Source organism: Diceros bicornis, chromosome 23, assembly GCF_020826845.1.
Source record: "Diceros bicornis minor isolate mBicDic1 chromosome 23, mDicBic1.mat.cur, whole genome shotgun sequence".
NCBI lineage: Eukaryota > Metazoa > Chordata > Mammalia > Perissodactyla > Rhinocerotidae > Diceros > Diceros bicornis.
The window spans coordinates 18,506,339-18,524,510 of record NC_080762.1 but is presented as its reverse complement, the minus strand read 5'-3'; the positions used below and the strand labels follow the sequence as shown (position 1 = coordinate 18,524,510).

General features: G+C 34.4%; 1 protein-coding gene across 2 annotated transcripts in view; it reads right to left on the bottom strand.

Annotated features, from left to right (window-relative positions):
- Positions 1–18,172, bottom strand: part of GOPC (golgi associated PDZ and coiled-coil motif containing) — a 42,460-nt gene that overhangs the window by 16,925 nt on the left and 7,363 nt on the right. For both annotated transcript variants that reach the window (XM_058566391.1, XM_058566390.1), the window contains exon 2: positions 3,242–3,406. In XM_058566391.1, coding sequence (XP_058422374.1) covers positions 3,242–3,406 — 165 coding nt within the window. The remainder of the gene's footprint in view (positions 1–3,241; positions 3,407–18,172) is intronic.

Genomic DNA, 18,172 nt, shown 5'->3' with positions numbered 1-18,172 from the left:
CTTGAGCAAATGGCAAATGATATTGCTTCTACTGTATGGGTGTTGATTACTATAATATAATTATTACTAAATTATTACTATAATAATTATTACTAAAATATAATTATTTTTCTTTTTATTCTGGATATTAAGAAGCTGAGAAACAACAAGCAAACTTTTAGCAATTCATGGAATATATTTTGGTACTAATTTCACTGTTTTGGTAATTTAACTATATTTGGTACTAAATTAACTGCTTTGGTCTACTGCTTGGACAACCATATATCAATATGTGACATATTTAAACATCAATATGTAATATATTCAAATACAGGGCAGTGAGTATCACAATCTTAAAAATAAAGAAATAATTAACAAGCTAAAATGAATGACAAATACCAAATGTTGTCTATATTTATCACTTCTTTGATCAAAAATGTGATATGTATGTGATAAACAGAAGGAAGATTAATTAGCAGGCTTCTTCAACTTCTGTAAAAAAATATAACCACTAGAACATAATTTCTAGATATTGTTTTTAAGGAATTTGAAGAACTAATAATCTAGAATCCCTCTTTTACAACTCTGGAATTATTAAAATCTCAATTTATTGCAGAACCTATTTCCTGAAAGGGCAGGTATCAGTTCCAGAAGAATCACAGTCTGGATAACATGAACAAAATTCTTTTTTATAACATTTATTATGGTTAATGCTGTTTGTTTCAGAAAAAGAGTTCCTAGAAGACCAAGAATTCTTTGGTTTATGGGCTAAATAAACTTTATGTTGAAGATTATGTACTTATAATTACTTGAATGAGCTATTTATATAATACTTATGAAATATAAGAAACATATTAAGCCATCACTTTGCTTTAATGATTCAAACCCCTAATGAATCTCATAAACTCTCAGGCCTGAAATTAACAGACACTAGCCAGAGCAGGACTAAGAAAGCTGAAGTTAAACACTTTTAGATTTAAAGAAAAAACTTTTTTTTTTTTTAGTTAACCTGTTGATTATTAGGTAACAACCAAGAAGTTCATTTTGAATTTAGATATCCAAATAGTATGTTTTCAAAAGAAGTAAAGCCATATGACAAATTGGAACCTGATTAGGTTGGGGTGGTGGTAAAATTAAGAATTTATATATTGTTATTTTCTAAAACAATTTCTGGTAAAGGGTTTCAAAATTTAGTTGTTTCAAAGTCCACACAATTCTCAAGACTGCTGAGAAGTTATTAACACATGCAGTGGATGAATAAAAAACCAACATGCACATTCTTTCTCTGGGAATAAATTCAAATAGAAAAGGAGCAAAAAACCAGGCCTGTTTAATATATCTTCACGACACTCAAGTGGGAAAACCAATTGCTTTTCCTAAGTAGAGGTTTGAGCAAGTTACAAGGCTCAGAAGTTGTCAAAAATTGATGGGTTCTATAAATAATGGCTACAAATCACAAACAAAAGAAAAATCTTTTAACAATGTGTAGTGAGAAAAGAGCAATGGGCCACCCACTGAACTTCTCAGGTATTGGCACATCATTAACATCATTTTCAAATACAAAGTGACAACACGTAATATGCAAATAAAACATTAAGAAGACGTCAGCATGACATATTAAAGCAAAACAGAAATGGCATACTTACCAGCTCCTCCACAGAGGGGACAGACTTAAGATATAAGAAAAAAGTTTTATAATTAGAAAAATATCAAACAAATGAATTTATCTAGTGGTATAATCATTACAAGGAAAATTCCCATATGTTGAATTATCATTTGGGTAAAGTTTGTTAGAACAAATATATTCACAAATCCATTAGCAACAGTATTAACTATATAGTACTAGATTAAAATTTTTTGTTTTATCAGAATTATTCAACACACCTGATTCAATGTCTTTCCACTGTAGCAGCCTGTTTCAAATTTAATATTAAAACTTCAGATAAATTCTTCTCTAGTGAAAATGTACATTGTTTCTCAATGTTAACATCAAATATTCCAAAGAAGCATTTATGAATTTGACTCATTTCAATTAAAAAAAAACACTTAGATTCATAAAATTTCAGAATTTAAAAGGACTTTAGGAGAATGTAAATATTAATTTAAATCAATTTTAACATACCAGTGTTAGAAACTAATTAACCAATCAAATGGAGTTAACTGAAAACAGGTAAAACTTAAAAAATGTATTACTCTCAACATCAGCATCATTCCATCTCCTGCCTCTCCCAAGCTATATCTGTCCTATTTATTGCTGTGTCCCTGATAGCTAACAAAGTGTCTGGCACATAGTACACACTTAATACATATGAGGTTAAACTGAAATGAGACTTACAAAAACATTTCTATTTAAACAACCCATATTGATTAAGAGGGCATTGGTTAATTATGGAAAATTTAGATCATGAAACATTATGCCAACATTACAAAGTGTTCAGTGGCAGGGAAAATGCTTATAGTATATTAAGAGCAAAAGAAAAAATGTGCCACTGGTTGGCACCCAATTCCATTTTCCCCTTCTTCCTTATTAAGAGAACTCCAATTTTACTGGAGGAGGCCATGTGACCAACTAAGAGATTGACATGCAGCTGGGATAGCCAATGAGATGGCTAAATTGGTTGGCAAAAATTGTTAAGGAGGATTTTACGAAAAGTTATTTAAAGAAGGCTAATGCAGCTGGGAAGCATCATTTTGCCCTTCCCTTAGATTTTTCCTTCTTCCTGCCTAGAATGCAGACATGAAGAAACCCTGAGGATAGAAACCATGGGCTAAAAATGGTAGAGCACAACAAAAGGAACCTGGATCCCTGATACCTGTGGAGCTGCCATATCAGCTCTGGACTGCCTGTCTCAGGGCTTCTTTAAGAGAAGAAAGAAAAATGAGAGAAAATAATTTGTACTATTCAAAAATAATCCCAATGTTAGTTGGGATTTCTGTTAAATGCAGCTGAACTTAATCCTAACTACACAGTAGGGAAAAGACTGTTTATATGTTGTTATACATATCTTTTAAATATATTTATACCTATACTTTTAAATAGGAAAAATCCTATTCTAAGTATCAGTTGTTTATTGATATTATCACTGATCACCTCTAGGGGATGAGACTGTGGATGGTCACGTTAATCTTTACATTTCTTGTATTTTCTAAATTTCCCCCAATGCGCACATATTACCTTTTATAATTAAAAAGCGTCATTAAAAATTGTCCTCTTCATCTTCTAAAATACGTGTAAGTATATGTCACCCTCTAAATCACTTACCAATTTTGCCTTAATGGTACCAGAGTCAACACTCTGACCCGTTTTAGCATGAAGCTGAAGCTGAATGGAGTGCAACTGCAAAAGCTGATTGTGAACTTCTTTCTCCAGTACGACTTTCTCTGCTTGGGTCTCTGTCAGTTCAGATTTCAGATCCACTAACTGTGCCTTATAAAACAACAATAAAATACAGTTACTATGCTTAATTTTCTTTATTTTGACTCTAATAATTATTATTCAAGCATGACATAGGGAGACTATCTTTGAAATGAACAGATGAACACTAGAGGACCACTATCTGAGTTATAGGATATCCATCCAAACCGACACAAAATCAAGAGTATGAGTAAGATATTTGAGTGGCAAGAGAACTCGACGATAAACATCTAATAACACAGAATGCTACTTCCATTTTACTTTGCTTACTTTAAGACTTTTCTGTTTCACCTTTATCTAGAAAGTTCATGAAAATACACAAGTATGGGATAGTTCATCATCTTGTAGAGACAATATGTGCTATAGTGGTCCACTAACATTAACAGTATATTAGAGGAGAGGCCAATAAGTGGTGCTCTGTTTTCATGCCAGAGAATACTAGCCCAAATCAGCCTAACCACTATCTAGTAAAGTTATTTTAGGCGCTAAGGTATGAGCTACTGAGGCTACAATGGGCCTAAAGATGGGAGTTAACTTTAAGATACAGTTAACAGTTACAGTGTAGCAGAACAACAGATCAGAGCCACTTAACCATTTAATTTGAAGTTTTTCATTTTTCACAATTGATACACTGTTTTACAATTGTGCACAGGATGTGTCCCTTGTGTGTGTTTGGTCTTCCCAACCAGCCAGTAGATTACAGATCAAGACAAGGCCTTAGTGTTCTATTTAATTCAACATAATTTTACTAACCATCTAGAGGCCCAGACCTATGCCAGCACAATGAGAAAAAAATTGTGGAAAATACATTTAAAATTATGGATGATAATTATATATGCCCTTGAGAACTTGCATATCAACTGAGGTGATAAATATGCATGTGAACCAACTAAAGACAAACGTGGCAAGTTACAGATATATATAGAATTCGCATGGTCCCAAGGAATTCGAAGTAAAGGAAGGTTTAAAGAGGGTTAGTGAGGAAAACAGAGTTTAGAAGGGCTTTAAAATTAAATGACAACAAGGACAAAACAGAAGCAGTAAAGCAGTCTAGACATGGGAAGAAGACTAGCAGAAACAGAGAGAGACTAGAAGCATCTTAGGTAAATTCTTTGAATATAGGGATCAGATGATTGGAATATATATATTCCGACTGCACCAACCAGTGCCTGTAACATAAAAGATGCTCAATAGATATCTTAAAGATGAAATGAATTCTAATACTAACCCTGTGATTCCAGATAAATCATTCTGTCTCCACTCAAGTTTCCCCACTTTTAAAATAGGGATAATATCCATGGCTTTGACTATTCTAAGATTATTAATCTTACATATGAAACACTTACTAGAACATGCAGATGTTATTATCAAGGAGATTAGACTACCTAGAGGAACTGTACATTGATAGACTGGACAAGACTGGGTAGGAAAGAGAATGGATACAATGAATGGTTTTGGATCATAAACCAAAACTGAGACTTAATCTGACAGGAAATCACCACATGCTCTCAATGACGTTTTTGTTTTTAATAACAGCTTTATTGAGATATAATTCACATACCATAAAATTCACCCCCTTTTTTTGTTTTTTGGTGAGGAAGATCAGCCCTGAGCTAACATCCAATGCCAATTCTCCTCTTTTTGCCGAAGAAGATTGGCCCTGGGCTAACATCTGTGCCCATCTTCCTCTACTTTATATGGGATGCCACCACAGCATGGCTTAGACAAGCAGTGCGTCGGTGCGCGCCCGGGATCCGAACCTGTGAACCCCAGGCCGCTGAAACGGAGTGCACGCTCTTAACCACCGCGCCGGCAGGCCCTAAAATTCACTCTTTTAAAGTGTACAATTTAGTGGTTTTTAGCATATTTATAGAGTTGTGCAAGCATCATCCCTGTATAACTTTGCAACATATTCTCTCAATGACATTTTAGCAACACAGTATTTACAGGTAAGGAGGTGAAGACAGGGACACCAGCAACACCCTATTGTAGCTTTATAAATGACACGTTATCCATGGTAACTTTGTAAATGGAAATAAAGCATTTTACAATGCTGAAAGGAAACTGTCAGCAACACTTACAGACTGGATGTCCAGCAGAAGATTAGGTCAACAATAACTCACATTTCAAGTTTGGAGAACAGTAAAGCCATGGAGGGAAATAGTAAGATTAGAATGGTAGCTAATTTAGACACGAGCAAGAGAGAAGATGAGTTTAAGTTTTAGACATGCTGATTTTTGTGTCAACTATGATATATTCAACAGAAACTATCCCATAGAATGTTGGAAATAAACAAGTGATAAACTGGGACTAGGGTTGGGACTAGGAGCACAGAGACGTGAATATCCCAAGACCTAGTTTAAGGGAGAACAGATGGCCAAGGACTGTGGGTTGGGTATAATAACCAGTCAGGCATGGCCTGAGAGGGACAAGAAATGAAGTGGCGTGCTATAAACCAAACTTAAATGTTTCATAATACAAACACTGCCCTGCATCTTGCTTTTTTTACTTCCTGGAGATCACTCCATATCAAAAGAACTTCTTCATTCCTTTTTCATAACTTTTTTATTCATGTATAACTTACATCAGAGAAGAAGACATATAACGAATTACAGAAAATAAACATATCCATTCAACTAACACCCCAAAAAAGAAATAGGGCCCTACTAGCCCCCCAGGACTCTCCTTGTGACCTCCTCCCAATCACTACCTCTATCCACAAAATCACTACTTCCATCCACAAAGGAAACCTTCAGTCATACAGTCAATTCTAATACCATAGAGAGTTTTGCCTGTTTTTGAACGTTATATAAATGGAATCATAGAGTATGCAATCATTTGTGTCCGGCTTTTACCTCAAGATTATGTTTATGAAATTCATTTGTGTTGTTTTGTGTAGCTGCAGTTCATGCATTTTCACTGCTATGTAGTATTCACTAAGTTAATATACTACAATTTATCAGTTTCATTCTACTTTTGATGGACATTTGTGCTGTTTCCAGTTTTTGACTATTCAACTGATGTTGCTATGAACCTGTCTTTTGGTACATATTGAATACAGTTCTGTTAAGTATATATTCAAACCGCCGTAAGTTGAGTATTGTCTGTAGTGGCATTTTGTTGTTGTTTTAATTAAACCTCTTGATCACTAATAAGATTGACCACTTTTTCATATGTTTATCGACCATTTGGATATTCTCTTGTGAAGTGTCTGTTCAAGTCTCTTGGCTATTTTTCTACAGGGTTGTCTATTTTTTTCCTATTGATTTATAGGAGTTGTCTCTCTCCACACACACACACAGACATACACACATATTATTATGAACTCCTTTAGTGGGTATGATTACAAATACTTTCTCCCATTTGATGGGAGAACTTTCTTAACAGTGTCTTTTGATGAACAGAGTGCTTAATTTTAATGTAGCTCAGTACATCAATAGTTTCCTACCTCATATTAAATACTTTTTGGCCTGAATTCTATCTTATCTGTTATTAAGTTTGCAACCTCTGCTTTCATTTTATTTGCATTTACCTGGTATAATTTTGTCTGTTTATTTTTAACCTTTCATCATATTTTTCAAGTTACAGTTGTATATAGCACATACACATGTAAAATCTTCACTGCTCTTTGCTAGATTTTAAAATATATATATTTTACTATTCTGGAAGCTTTGTATCTTTGTTCTAGTAATTACTTTTAGATAATATCCTTAATTTCCTCTTTAGATTGTATTTACGATATTGTCCCTACTATGAACAGTCATGAAATTAACTAGTAACATTTTCTCCCCCCTTCCCTTACTCTTCTCCAGCATTTAATAATGTGTTATCTCTCTATTTCCAGCTAATAACTATGAACAATCATCAAGCTTACACTACTTTCAAAATACTCTTTTTCTCCCATTTTTGATAGTTGCACTGTATTTATATTGCAGAGCATACAGCATATAACATTTAAATATTATTTTATCATCTGTAACTCCAGTCGTCTTAGTTCTACTAGTAAACATATTCTATGCTCACCACCAGACTTTTTACCAAAGCTGCTCCTATGACTTCAGCTCATTCTCTAGTCTAATAGATTTCTCAGAAAGGTCTCACAACAATATTCCCAGATTTCTGGTATGTTCATGACTATTTATTTGTAGTCTTTACACTTGAAGTCACTTTGGCTGGATATAAAATCTCTGGCTCATATTTTCTTTCCTTGAGTATTTTAAATATACCTTCTGGTATAAAATGCTGCCATTGAGATATCTAATCCTAATCTTTTCTTTCTCTTATAAGCGATTTGGTCTTTTGTCTGCTTTATTTTGTTTTTTCTAATAGCTTTTATTTATTTATTATTATTTTTTTTTGGTGAGGAAGATTGGCCTGAGCTAACATCTGTTGCCAATCTTCCTCTTTTTGCTTGAGGAAAATTGCCAATCTTCCTCTATTTTGTATGTGGGATGCCGCCACAGCATGGCTTGACAAGCCGTGTGGGGGTCCACACCAGGGATCCAAACCCAGGAACCCCGGGCTGCCGAAGCAGAGCACACAAACTTAACCACTATGGCATTGGGCCGGCCCCCATTGTTTGACCTATTTTTAAAGCCCAGTACCTTACTAAAACATAGCTTGGTATTAATCATTCTAGGTCCATGTGTACCCTTTCAATATGCAGATTCAATCCTGTGTTATTTCAGGAAAATTTTGTTGATAGTTTTTTTGTTAAGAGTGAATTGGTTGGTAATTTGTTTTTTATTAAGGGAAAATTCATATAACATCAAATTAACCATTTTAAGTGAACAATTCAGTGGCATTTATTATAATCATAATGTTGTACAACCACCACCTGTATCTAGTTTCAAAACATTTTCATCACCTCAAAAGAAAGAGTCATGCCTGTTAAGCAGTTGCTCTCCATTCTCCCTGTCCCCAGCTTCCGGGGACCACTAATCTGCATTTTGTCTCTGTATTCATTTATTCCAGATACTTCATACAAATGGAAGCATACAATGTGTGATCTTTTGTGTCTGGCTTCTTTCATTTGGCATGTTTTCAAAGATTCATCCATGTTACAGCATGTATCAGCACTTCATTCCTTTTTATAGCTGAATAATATTCCACTGTATGTATATACCACTTGTTTATCCATTCATCTGTTGATGGACACATGGGCTGTTTCCACCTTTGGGTGATTATGCACAGTGCTGCTATGAACATGCGTGTACATATATTTGTTTCAGTACCTATTTTCAATTCTTTTGGGTATATGTCTAGGAGTGGAATTGCTGGGTCATATGATAATTCTATATTTAACTTTTTAAAGAACTGTCAAACTGTTTTCCACAGTGGCTGAACCACTTTACATTCCTACCAGCAATAAAAGAGGGTTTGTTGATATCTGTTTCAAATATTTCTTTTGTTTCATGCTTCTTCACGGACTCCAATTATACTAATATTAATTACTCTCTTCCTATCTTTTTATATTTGCTCTCTTCCTATCTTTTTACATTTGTAACTTCCTCTCAAATTTGTTGTTTTTCTCTTATATATTCTCTTTTTCTTGCTGTACTTACTGTATTGTCTATTTTTCATGTTCCTTCTAATTTAGTCTCTATTGTGAAATAATTTTTTCCAGAGCTGTGTAAGTATTCTTTTTATTTATTACTTTGAGTTTTCCTATTTCTGAATTATGCTTTTATTCATAGTTGAATAATAGTATTACTATAATAGTATTTCTATTGAATAATAGTATTACTGTGTTTATTTTATAACATAGTTTATAGTTTTCATCTGCTTTGTGGCCATATTTTTCTGATATGCTTTTGCTTTCTGTTGTTATATTAATTCTATTAATTTATATCTTTTTTTATTACAGTACATTTTAGGGGGTTTAAATGAAATCGTTTTCTGTCACTCGTGTCTAAATGAAATGGGTTTTCACACGCAGTCAGGAGGAGACTTCCATATAGGCGCTGAAGTGAGCACAGGTAGCTTTCCGAGCTTCATGGCTTGCAAGCTCCCTGCCCTGGCCTTAAAGTGAACTATTTAAAGCCATGGTCTCTCTGTGCAGCCATACCCACCGTTTTGAAATCGAGCTGCTATGTAGCCCTCCCCTAGCTTGAATATAACTTTCTCTTCCCTTCAAACTTCATGTTTCTGCCCTGCTCAATTTGGATTCTATTTCTGGTAGCATTTCTTCAGAACTCGACTCTCTCAAAAGCAGTTTTTGTTAGAAATTTCTGAGATTCTTAAAATTCATCCCAGTATCTTCTAATCTTCCCGCAGCTTCTCAGTGTGTCCCCATGGTCTGTTCTGCATTCCCCTGCAACTGGAGGCAGTTTTGCCAGTTGTTCTCAGACACTTGCTCAAGTTTCCCAACCAAAGTGATATCTTTTCCTTTTGGGATCCGTTGGTGATTTCTGTGTGTCTGGGCTCCCCCTTCTATTCCTTCTGCCACACAAGTGTTCTTCCACATGCAATGTGTGTGGGTCCTGCTACTCCAACCTACCCATATTCTGGGGTTTGTGAGGATACCTCCTCATCTAGGTTTGCTGAAGAGGCTGCCATTGGCTTTTTTCTTTTGAGATTCTAGTTTTATTTTTACAAAAAGATTTCTTTTTAATTTAAAACTACGCATTCATTGTGATCTTTCAAAGATCTGAAATCCTCACCTCACACGTTTTCATTGTAGTAGGAAAGCTGTGATATTCTAGCCCAGCACTACCCAATAGAATATAATATGAGCTACATAGGTAATTTAAAATTGTCTAGTAGTCACATTAAAAAAAGTAAAAATAAACAGGTGAAATAAATTTTTATAATATATTCTACTTTACTCAAAATATCTAAAATATCATTCAACATATAATAATATAAAACAATTATTAAAATATTACATTCTTTTTTTCATAGTAAGTCTTCAAAACCTGTCGTGTATATTACACTTACAGCACATCTCAATTTGGACCAGCCACATTTCGAGTACTCAAAAGCCACATCAGGCTAGTAGCTACTATTCTGGACAGTAAACATCTAGCCCTTTTATTATGAATCTGAAGCAGTAACAAATTTCATTAGGATTAAATGCTAAAAGAAATAGTAATACTAGTAGTTGACTCTGTTCTTTAAGTATAATAAACAAGTACAAGAGACTTAAAGCAGAAAATCATTTTCATTGCCCTCTAAAAGAGTATATAAGTTAACAGTTTTTACACAATCTTTTACAAATACTCCTTACCAAAAAAATTGAGAGAGAAAAAAACTTACATGTATAACAATGTCTTACAGACTTTCATCCATTTAACTACCAAATTGCCCACCAAAAAAAAAAAATTATAAACATTTAAAATCACCTATTACTAGACAATGGTCAGTTCACCTTGCTCCTTTAAAGTACAAATAGGTCTAGAAAGTCCTTCTTGATCAAGAAAAACACCTATAGGGTTTTATGGTCATTGAAACAAAATAATCACAAAAGGAAAATAAATATTTGAATAATATGTACTCTTTCCGAGCAATATGTAGCTTATGCTAAAGTGAACCTACCCAGAAATAGTTTAAAATAAGCCATTTAATCTATAACAACCCTTACCTCTTTTTTCATTACATTGACTTTGATTCTATATCAGTCTTGTTTCTTTGTGGTGATGTCTAATATATTTCTCTATTCCTTATATTTCCTATAAACTGGAAGTTAAATCTAAAGGTTTAATTAGATTTACTCAAATCTTTGTGGCAAGAAGTATACTGAATATTTCAACCGGCATATATTGTCTGGTTGTCCTACTATGATTTATCTTTCAAACAAAAAATCTCACGGTTTATTAATAACTGAGTAAAACTTCTGGATTTAAGAAACAAGTTAAAGAGGCATAAGTGGTATTCATTAATTAATTTGGCAGGCTAACATTCAAATTAGAAATGACTGTATTCTAAAAGGGCAAGGAAATCAGGGTAGTACGCAGGTCTTTTGAAAATGGCCTATTATAAACATGGACACTTCATTAAGTGAAATAATTTCTCAAAAAGTTGCTCAACTTTAAAAAAAAATAAATAAAAGAATTTTTACAATGAGAGGATGCAAGTATCAAAATTCAAAGCCCAATTTTATTTTTTTGGAACAAGTGTTTCAAATTTACTCTAAATTTAGTAATATTTAATTAACTTTTTTTGTCTATGATATAAGCACTTTAGCTGCTATGAAAAGTTAGTCATTGGTAAATTTTATGTTAAGATTAGAGATTTCCGTATTTTACTTAAAGGTCACCCTCCTAATATCACAGAACTTTAGAATTCAAAGAGATCTTAGAGAACATAAAGACTATGATTATGACAATATTTAGATAATGAAACTGAGACCCATCAAGGTTGTTTTTATTTCTAAGGCTACCCAACTGGTCAGTGGCAAAACAGCACTTTAAACCCAATTCTTACTCCCAGGGCAAGGTAGTGGAAGTGTTATCAAGCAGTTAACCATAAGGAAAAATGGGTGTCTCTAGCGACAATACACATATATGTTTAACTTACTAACAATATTCACAGCTACAAGGCAAGCATCTACCTACCATATGGCAGACATACACACCAAACATCATTGTAATTCTTATCATATTCCTCAACTTTTTTTAATAGTTAAGAAAACTGGAAGTCAGCGTTTAAGGAATTTTCCCAAGATCACACAGCTAGTAATAGACTCAAAACCAGCTTGACCATAGAAAGAGCCTGAACATCTTTCACCTCACTGTCTTACCTTGGCCACACTGCAACAAAGTAAAGAGTGAATGTTAAAAAGAAACAGCTGATTTCAACCTTCAACTCTTACTTAAATTTTCAAGTGATATACAAAAAATGTCTTAAAAAGCAAAACCAAAAATGGTTAAAGACTATATTAGATACAGACTTTATTTGGGATACAATCTTTTCACCTTCCTACATTTGATCTTGAAGATTCATTTACAAAAAAAATAAAATAAAACTGACCATCAAGACATTCTTTCCCTAGAAAACTCATTCAGGATAAAATGATCTCATTCTAGGAAGGTCTCCGGGTTTTAAGACCATGGCCTTCGCTTCAACCAAGCCATTAAATCAACCACTGGTGAGATTTTCTAAAGCAGTGATGCTCAAAACGTGGTCCTCGGATCACCACTATCAGCTGGAATAGAGTCAGGAGACAGATGAAAATTCAGGGCATATTGTGCAAAGTAGGAATGAAATATTCCCAGGAATGAAAAAGACAGACAGCAAGGCAGTTTATCAAAATAACATGATAGGATTATCATCACCATTTATTTATATGTAATGTAGTCATTACTATTCTATTTCTCATCTCATACTCTTTTCAAAACATCCAAACTTTTCCATCAAGATAATTCCTTTCTAACATAATTCTTAACTACTAGATACCACCCTGGCACCAAAATCAAAGTAATTTTTTTATTCAGTTTCCTATTATTCCACTTTGTCTAGACCTTAATCCTCTGTCTATATAATAATCTTCTAAAAATTCACAACAGCTGCACTTTCTTCTTTCTAAATGTAGTCTAGTTTTTATTTCTTTAACTGTCTTACAAATAAAAATGCCAATTACCTTACCTTAAGCACTCCTCAAAAACTTGTTTTGGGGGAAGATCAAACTAAGACAAGCAATTTGCAAATATCAAATTGTCCAGCAAGGAACTTGGATCCAGCGCATTAGTTTTAGCACATCATACAGTTCTTTTGACAACATTTGAGAAGGTCCAAGCTAAGAACCTAAAAAAATCTGGTTAAACATCTTTATTTTGCACATGAAGAAACTGAGGCCCAAAGAGATTAGGTCAGTTGTCCCAAATCACAAATTGCATGAGATTAAAACTCAGACCTCCTGACATCCCTTGTAATTTCTGGCAGTAATAGGAAAACTGGTGAGGAAGGAGTTCATAAGCCCCAAATGAGATCACATCCCCAAATCTCAGGAATAGGGCTCTAACCAAGAAACTTTGAACACCCCCCATCTGGCCAGCCCCCCTACCCACACACAGGCACACACACACACACCGGAATTTGTGTGCATGCAGAAGCATGAACATACACAGACACACATGCAGGCATCAACACACCTGCACACAAAAGCACACATTCCTCAAGCTGTTTAAGAATTACAAAGAAAACAGTTGACTCTCAATAGCAGTTTAACTGTAATGAACCATAGTATAGAAAGCTGCTGATAAAGATGTAAATATTATCTCACATTTACCTATAAATGCTTCTACACCTTTTGTTTTAAAGTACATATAAAAGGTAATCACTTCACTAAAAAGAAACAATTATGCCTTTAAATGTCTGGATGTTTTTTATGCTTAAAAATGCAATTTAGGATGAAAAGTACAGACTGGAATTTAAATCTCTAGCAATTATACCATTTAATGCCAATATCTAAAATTTATCATCTACACGCACCTACTTCCAAGGCTTTAAAGCTCATAAGGTCAATAAAACAAATGCAAAAAATAAAAATCAGAGATGGCAGGATATCACTATAAAAAATATCATCATTTTACAGTTTATTGAGTATTAAATTTAATACTGAGTTTCCTATTAATAGGAAAACTTTACAGATTATATAATTCTCCTTTTCTCATTAAGAGAAGCAGTGCCATTTTATCTGGTGAGACTGTCTTTTTTTCCTGGAACTAAACTTTTAAAACACTGTATCATATATTGTCCTGGAGGAAGAAAAGAAATCCAAGTCTGGCCCCATGGCTTAGCGGTTAAGTGCGCGCGCTCCGCCCCTGGCGGCCTGGGTTCGGATCCCGGGCGTGCACCGACACACCGCTTCTCCGGCCATGCTGAGGCCGCATCTCACATACAGCAACTAGAAGGATGTGCAGCTATGACATATAACTGTCTACTGGGGCTTTGGGGGGAAAAAAAGGGAGGAGGATTGACAGTGGATGTTAGCTCAGAGCCGGTCTTCCTCAGCAAAAAGGAGGAGGATTGGCGTGGATGTTAGTTCAGGGCTGATCTTCCTCACAAAAAGAAAAAAAAAAAGGGAAATCCAAGTCTATATCGTTTTACGTTATCTTTATGAACCAGCCCCTCTTCTTTAACAGTCCAAATTACTGCAGGGATGTCAGTCATTAAGGCAGCAAGAGTCAAGTGTAAAACATGGCTTTTTGCATAATAAAATCATACTTTCTTAGGAAATGCTGGAGTAAACAGACACTTCAAACTTCTAAACCTACAGCCATGCCAAATTCATTTTTATCCCGGTACCTTCACACATTTATATACGAGTGCAAATTAAATGGCATTGATAAGCAGAACTTAGCAATTTTAGGGGAATAGTACTCAAAAACCAAGTATTCTCTATTTCTTCAAGTTTTGTCCATGTCTTATTACCTAGAATCTGGTTCAAAATTGATATTAAAAAAAAATAGGTTTTACTAAAAAAAAAAAAAGAATGTATCATAGAGATTCTTAGATAAAGGATCCAAAACTACCTGACCGACAGCAGAGGCAGAACCATTCTTCACACGGCCTTTTCTCCTGTGACAAAAGTCAAAGAAATAATGTAACATATGAAAGCATTTTGATCCATCACTTTGTTTCCTTCTACTCCTTCAAAATAGCAGAACAAAGTCTGAGAGCTCATTTAATTGAACCCACTCCTTTTAGAAAGAATCTTCCTCTATTTTCTCTTTCCAACCTGGGCCTGAGGTGGTTAGCGTTGCTCCTACTATCCAAGATTATAGAAGGCAGTGAGTCCTATTCTAAAACAAAGACTGTGACCAAACAGAAAATACATTCAAAGGTCAAATATGAATACCTCTGCCATCCCTCAAGATAGGAAATAATATTCCTCTATAATTATTACAAGTCAGCTCTTGAAACAGTCTGCTCATTTGGCTCATGAAAGTTCTGTGAAAAAACTCCACCAATTCACTCCAACTTCCCCTATCCAAGCATAACGACCACTAACTTCATCTGTCGTTATTTCTCCCCAAACTGTACTGCAGTTTAAGACAAGCAAACATATTCTCTTTTAGTCTTCCACACCATCACACATTCATTCAAAAAGTATTTATTAAACACCAACTGTATGCCAAGCACTGGGCTGGGTTCTGGGGATACATTGGTAGACAAAACAACTGTGGGTCCTGCCCTGCAAAGCTGAGAGTGGCCTTGTGCAGGAGGCAGCTCGTAAAGAAAATGAATGGCATGTATAATAATAGCATCAACTATGTGCCGGGCACTGTTTTGAACCTATTCATATTTTGTCTTAACCCTCACAATAATCCTTTGAGAGACATATTTTTTGTACAGAGAAGGAAATTGAAGCACAAGTTAGGTAACTTGTCCAAGGTCATTACAAAGCTAGTAATATGTGTAATTATAAACTATAATAAGCTGTATGAAAGAAACCAAAAGAAGAGAATTAGTGGGGTGGGAGTGTATGGCTATCCTGGGAAGTGGTTCAGTTACTATCAGAGGAGAGTTCTCACAGGTCTGTGGGAACTTTTCAGGACATTAACAAGGCCAAAACTATTTTTATAACAATAAAACATTATTTGCCTTTTTCACCCTGTTGACATTTGTATTGAAGGTAGAAAAGCAACGGTGAGTAAAATGCTGGCATTTTAGTACAAGTCAACGCAGTGGCACCAAACTGTACCAGTAGTCTCTGTACTCTTCACTACTATGCCACTTGCATAGCTAAAAAAAAAGTTCATTTAAGAATGTCCTTGATGAAGCAGTAAAAATTATTAATGTTTAAAAATCTAGACCCTTGAGTTCATGCCTTTTTAACATTCTTTGTGATGAAATAGGAAGTCTGCTGCACATCAAACCATGTCGTCTCAAGGAAAAGCACTTAGGCAATTGCTTGCATTGCAAAACTGAACATTTTTTTTCATGGAACACCATTTTTATTTCAAAGGACAAACTGTGGTTATTAAGATTAATATATTTGGCAGACAGACATGTTCTTGAGAATAAATCAAGTGAATCTGTTATTTCAAGGAAAACAACTGACAGCATTTGTTGCCAATGATAAAAATTTGTGCTTTCAAGTGAAAATTAGAATTTTAGAAAACTTGAATCCATCACCACGAGCTTGACAGCTTCCCAACACTTCAAGATTTTTCTGATGAGATTGGTAATATTAATAAATGTGATTTTTTGATATTGTATAATGAGATGTGCCCACATTTGGAAGATCTGTATAACTCAACAAACTAATATTTTCAAAATGACCAATGCGTAATGTTAAAATCTTGCCTCGGTAAAAAGACCCATTCAAAGACTACACGGATAGACCAATGTATTTTAACGTAACGACGTACAAAAAGTTCATTGATAGAGTTTCAGATTCCACATGGTAACTAATCTTTAAGAAACTACCTTTTTACTATCAAAAAAGAATATTCACCATTATCTGAAAAGGCTATTAAAATACTCCTCCCTTATCCAACTACATATCTCTGTAGAGTCAAATTTTCTTCCTCTACTATAACCAAAACCATAAATCACAACTGGCTGAATGCAGAAGCAGACGTGAGAATCCAGCTGTCTTCCATTAAGCCAGATATTTAAAAAAAAATTTTTAATGTAAAACAATGCTACCTTTAATTTTTTTTGCAAATAGTTATTTTTTCATTAAAAATATTTATATTAACATGTAAGGCTTATTGCTGCTATTTTTAACTGATGTAATAAATATCTAAAGTTTTCTCAGTTTTAATTTCTAATACAGTAAATACCAGTAGATATAACCCACACAAAAGAAGAGCTCTTTGGGGATCTCATAATTTGTAGAGTGTGAAGGGGTCCTGAGACCAAAAAGTTTGAGAACTGTTGTCTTAAGAGTTTCTGAAAGGAGGCCCATGTGGCTGGACTATATAGAATAACAATGGTAAGATATGCCATTGGAGAGACAGCCAGAGGTCTGATGATACAGAGCTTGTCAGCCATAATAAGAACTTCGAATGTTATTCAAAGTACAAGTGAGGAATTTTAAGCAGAATGACATGATCAAATTTATGTCTTAAAAAAGACAGTTGTGTGTAATACGGGAGACAACGTGAATAAACTAGGGTTGGGGGATCTGAAATGGAGACAAGTAGATAAATCTGTGATGTATTTTTGAAAGTTAAAGTACTTTGATGTAAACCTCAAAATGAAGTTCCAAAAGATATACAAAATATTTCCTGTTTCCATGTTAATGTTAAAGAACTCAGTTGCTCTCTGATCAAACTGGAGGTGGGGGTGAGGAGAATCAACCTACCCAATATTTTAGAAATGTTACAAGTACACTAAATCCATACTCAATACTCATATAATGATGTTTAGTTATTTTTAGTTATAGTTTCAAATTCGTCTTAAAATGGAATATCATGAAACGTTACCTCACAAATCATATTCTTGTGAATTACATACAAGGGGAAAAATAAACCTGAAGATTCAGTCATTCAATAATGTGGCAGGCACTATGTTAGACACTATGAATACAGAGTCAACAAGACAGACACCATCCCAGCTCTCATGAAACTTGTATTACAGAATGATTATTGGTAATCTTTGAGGATTCACAGCAGAACACTAGAGGTGTTTCAAATAATTTATGAATTCAAATAAACATTTATTGAGTTTACACTGTGTGCCAGGATCTGGGGACAAAAAGATGAACAAGACATGAATTCTGCCCTTAAGAATTTCATTGCCTGGTAGAAAGAGATAAAAATACATTTCCCGTTATGATGCAGAGTGTCATAAGCACTACTACTGGGGCATGTGGGATGTACCAAT